At 38.7% G+C, this 4912-nt stretch overlaps 1 protein-coding gene across 1 annotated transcript; it reads left to right on the top strand.

The window, feature by feature from the left end:
• Positions 1-372: 372 nt before the first annotated feature.
• Positions 373-4912, top strand: LOC136840643 (uncharacterized). Its single transcript, XM_067107343.1, has 3 exons — positions 373-524; positions 2814-2962; positions 4027-4912. The coding sequence occupies exons 1-3, from the start codon at positions 435-437 to the stop codon at positions 4403-4405; spliced, it is 618 nt and encodes a 205-aa protein (XP_066963444.1). The 5' UTR covers positions 373-434; the 3' UTR covers positions 4406-4912.

The raw sequence follows: 4912 nt of genomic DNA, 5'->3' as shown, positions 1-4912 counted from the left end.
CACATTCCATTTCATCCCCACCGAGATTCTATCACAGTAGTCTAGTTCAGCAAGGTTGAACTTAAACCTGTTTCATGCTCGAATACCCTACAGTTTGAACATAATCACCTTCTTCCTCCATTCCATCCCCACCGAGATTCTATCACAGTAGTCTAGTTCAGCAAGGTTGAACTTAAACCCGTTCCATGCTCGAATATCCTACAGTTTGAACATAATCACCTTCTTCCTCCATTCCATCCCCACCGAGATTCTATCACAGTAGTCTAGTTCAACAAGGTTGAACTTAAACCTGTTCCATGCTCGAATACCCTACAATTTGAACATAATCACCTTCTCCTTCTTCTTCTTCTCGCAGGATTTTAACGGACGTCATCAACGCCCTGCAAGGCTTCACCATCTTCCTGGTCTTCGTGTGCAAGAAGAGCACGCGACAAATGGTGGGTCCAAGGACTGATGTTTTCCGCATTGGTCCTTCTCTTTCTTCACGTAGTCAAATGTCAAATCTGTCGAATTCCTTAGCTCAGGTATTACAGTCACAGTTCTTTCAGTGTAATTTGTGTTTGTAATCAAAGTGTAGCCATTTTCCGTAGCGGGAAGTGGCTACAGAGAAAGAGCAAGACAAAGGTTATTATTATTATTATTATTCAGAAGATGAAGAGCCGTATTCATATTGAACAAGTCCACCCCAGGGGCAACTGATTTTAAATTCAAGCTTGCAAAGGATATTAATGGTGTTCATTTTCAAGAAGCAGCAGAAGGTAATGGGAGATACAGAAAGAAGAGACCAGTTATTAGAATAGATAAAAAAATAAGTTAAATTGATAAATGAAGAGATAGAATTGTAAGTGAATCAATAAAATACAAGGATAATTGCTTTAGGGTAGCAATGCACTGCATCTTCGCTTGAACCTTCGAGGTCCTTTTTGTACATCTTGAAGGGAGACATAAATACTTTGTAAGTATGTGGAGAAAGGTATCACATTATCAGCTGCTTCGAACACCCACATAAAAAGGCTCATCAGCAGTGCGTCTAATTCCTTTACTACCCGTTGTGCCATGGTGTTCTGTTACACATGCGGTGTTGTGTTCCCTTGATGATGAAACCCTCCCCATTTTTAGTTTTCTGTAAAAGAAAACTATTGTGCCGGGTTTGTCCGTCCTCATTTTATTCTGTCCGCATTTTTTCTGTCCACCTTCAGATCTTAAAAACTACTGAGGCTAGAAGGCTGCATATTGGCATGTTGATCATCCACCCTCCCATCATCAAACATACCAAATTGCAGCCCTCTAGCCTCAGTAGTTTTTATTTCATTTAAAGTTAAAGTTAGTCATAATCGAGCTTCTGGCAACGATATAGGATAGGCCACCACCGTAGCGTGGTTAAAGTTTCATGTGCATTATACCGAGACTTCCGAAAGATAGATCTATTTTCGGTGGCCTTGAGTATACTGTACACTGTAGCAGCTGTACAGAAACTTCGATGCATTTTTAACTTGTTTATATTTCACTCTATTTTCCAGCGCTTCATAGGCCTTTCTCTACTCCTTCCTCATAAAAATTCCGATTTTCACTTTTTCACACCCTTATCCCTAATCATCCTCCATTTTCCCCACATGACTGCACCATCTCCAAACAATTTCACCCCTTCTTTCGCCTACATTGAATTTTTATTTTGTCGTATCTGAGTAACTTCACATTCCTCATCCTTTCAGTTCTTCTTACACCATGTTTATTTTGCAAAAGAACCATCTTAAATTCCCCACACATCATTCCCATAAAGGAGAGTTGGCTCAGTAGTCTTAGCAAAAGTGGAGAATCATAAAGAGGCCCATTTTTGTTGTTTACTTTCTTATTTTCTCTGTTTAATAATAATAATAATAATAATAATAATAATAATAATAATAATAATTTGGAGTGCTTGAATCTGTTCAAATGCTGTCAGGATGTCATATAATAAACTAAACAATACAATTTAAGAATGACATAGTTCCAGTTAATGGTCGCCCTTTTTATGTATTAAGTAAATTTAATAATAATAATAATAATATAATAATAATAATAATAATAATAATAATAATAATAATAATAATAATAATAATAATAATAATAAAAATAATAATAATAATAATGGCTGTCCAAAGTTCATTTATTCCTTGACGTTTCGATAGTATTCTCTACTGTTTAGCAAAAGGTGAATGGAGCTATTTTGATAATTGGCAGAGAGAACTACCGAAACGTCAAGGAAGAAATGAACTTTGGACCGAAATAAGTGAACTTTGTTGGACGTCTGTTGTAGAATTTACCTGCTGTTACAAAGAAACTCATTCGAGAAACTGAGACACTGCAATATGCAATATAAAACTCAATGGCGTCCAGAGGGTCATTCTGTTTAATGAACTGAGTTTGAAAGAGAGTCTTCGCTCGAAATAATAATAATAATACGAGTTACTTAAGGTTCTTTGTAGCCTCCCTTCGACCCCCAGCTGCAACCCCTTTCATTCCTTTTGCTGTACCTCCGTTCATATTACCTTTCTTCCACCTTAAGTTCCACCCTCTCCTAACAAATGTTTCACAGTGCAACTGCGAAAGGTTTTCCACCCGTTGCACCTTTCGAGCCTCGTCTTCTCTCAATTTCCCCATCAGCGCTGAATGACCTAATGGTAGGTCCCAGCGCTTGGCCTTAGGCCTAATTTCTATATTCCATTCCATTCCTGTACTGGTTGGGGGGAGTTCCACGTGTATTTTTTTCCTTATTATTATTATTATTACTTCTGAAACGTCTCCACCAATTTTAATTTTCCCTCCGTTCGTAGGTCACGAGGAGAGTTTCAAAGATGAAGAGCAATTTCTCCACTTCCTCCACGAAGTCTAAGAGATCATCCACCTTCTTCACGTCCCTGAGCCAGTCGGGAACTCAGAACACCAACTCCAGTCTCATCTCTCACTCAGGCGAGTCCCACAGGTAAGAACCGGCTGAAGGGTGGCGCACTCTTAATCTGAATTCGGCCATTTGCCAAGCCTACTCGATAGGCAATTTTTTTTTAGTAAGTCAGCAGGTAGTCGCACTTTAGTCTGTCCGCACTTTTTCTCTCCGCCTTCAGGTCTTAAAAACCACTGAGGCTAGAGGGCTGCAAATTGGTATGTTGATCATCCACCCTCCAATCATCAAACGTACCAAATTGCAGCCCTCTAGCCTCAGTAATTTTTATTTTATTTAAGGTTAGAGTTAGCCATAATCGTGCTTCTGTTAACGATATAGGATAGGCCACCACCGGGCCGCTGTTAAAGTTTGATGGGTCGCGGCTCATACAGCATCATACCGAGACCACCGAAAGACAGATCTATTTTCGGTGGCCTTGATTATACGCTGTACAGATAACTCGATTGTGCCGAAGAAACTGCGGCGCATTTTGTACTTGTTTTTGTAAAACGCGGATTAAAGATCTGGTGTGCTGGATTAAAATAGACATTTGACAAGGATATCATTAATTACCTTTGATTTTTTTAATTAATTAGCATTTATTCCTGTCCTTAGGAAACACGTCTTTTATCATAAAATATCGGTATGTCATTTTCATGGCAAGATATCAATTTTGATCGTAATTTTAAGACTTTCGTGGTCTGTTACATTGGTCAGTTAAAATTTAAGCCTTGCGTTTCATAATATAATCTTAAAATACGTCTGTGAGCAGACGTGCACGAAAGGACGGGAAGACTAAGAAAATTATTTTAGCGTTTTGTTGGAGACGATATAACCCTAGGTCTATGTGAAAATGTGCAAATATTATTATCCTTTATCTCCGTTCTCTGGTATCGTTATTGGAACTCGTTAGTGACTCCTGGTTTATGTAAACTCACTCTTGATAATTATTCGGTCGATTAGATAAAGAAACAAATATATTTTGATATAATTATAGACGCAAGCAAGATGTTTAGTGATTGCGCGCTTGTTACCGTCAAGATTCATGTAAAATAAGGTGATTAATTTTGCTGCCAGACTAGAATAATCTTCTTTATAATCTGCAGTGTGACAGGAGCGTCAGCCGAGGCCCAGAGACATCCTAACAGCCCTATGACTGTCATACGAGAGACTGACAGTCCATCTCCTGACGGCGACTCGAGGATCCCACCGGAAGCAGACGAAGACTGCCCTTCTATTCCCGAAGAACACAGCGATCAGGAGCTCTACGGCATGACACCGCAAGGAGACTCAAGTGAATCACCAGCCACGGTCGCTTTGGGCAACATCGAAACCAAACATGAGTCTAGGTGTGAATCTGCTGATTCAGAAAAGGACGAACTCATTACAGCGAGGGAGGAACCAGACTTGGCATCGGAAAGTCAGAAAACAGTGCAGCCAGAGGAACACTCGCCCTTGTTAACCAGAAATAAGGACACCTTATAAGACTTGCTCACACAAATGATAAATCGGTGTTTTAGTGTTACGATAACCGGTTCCCTAACGGAAGGGAGTAGGATTGAGAAAGTTCGTGTCATCAGCGACCGAGTAACGAACTAGACACATTGCATAGAGCGACTTCGGAGGTGTTGATAAGAACATTTTAAATGATATTCGTTGTAGGGTATATATATATATATCCCTTAGTATTACTTTGTGCCTTTTGCCCTCTTGCATAATTTACAATGTAAATATATTCAACTATTCAGGGATGCTGAGACGGCTAGGGAGGTTCGTACTACGTACACGCTGAATTATAGATTAGTTTTTACCTGCATGGTAGCTTAGACTACTTATGATATATATATATATATATATATATATATATATATATATATATATATATATATATATATATATATAAACTCACGAGACAGACAGGAATTCGCAAGACAATTTATCTGTACTAGACTTAAACATACGAGAATAAGACGTAAGTAAATTTGATTTTAA

Source organism: Macrobrachium rosenbergii, chromosome 8, assembly GCF_040412425.1.
Source record: "Macrobrachium rosenbergii isolate ZJJX-2024 chromosome 8, ASM4041242v1, whole genome shotgun sequence".
In the NCBI taxonomy this organism is placed as follows: domain Eukaryota; kingdom Metazoa; phylum Arthropoda; class Malacostraca; order Decapoda; family Palaemonidae; genus Macrobrachium; species Macrobrachium rosenbergii.
Note: the sequence above shows the minus strand (reverse complement) of the source record. Positions and strands in the feature narration are given on the sequence as shown.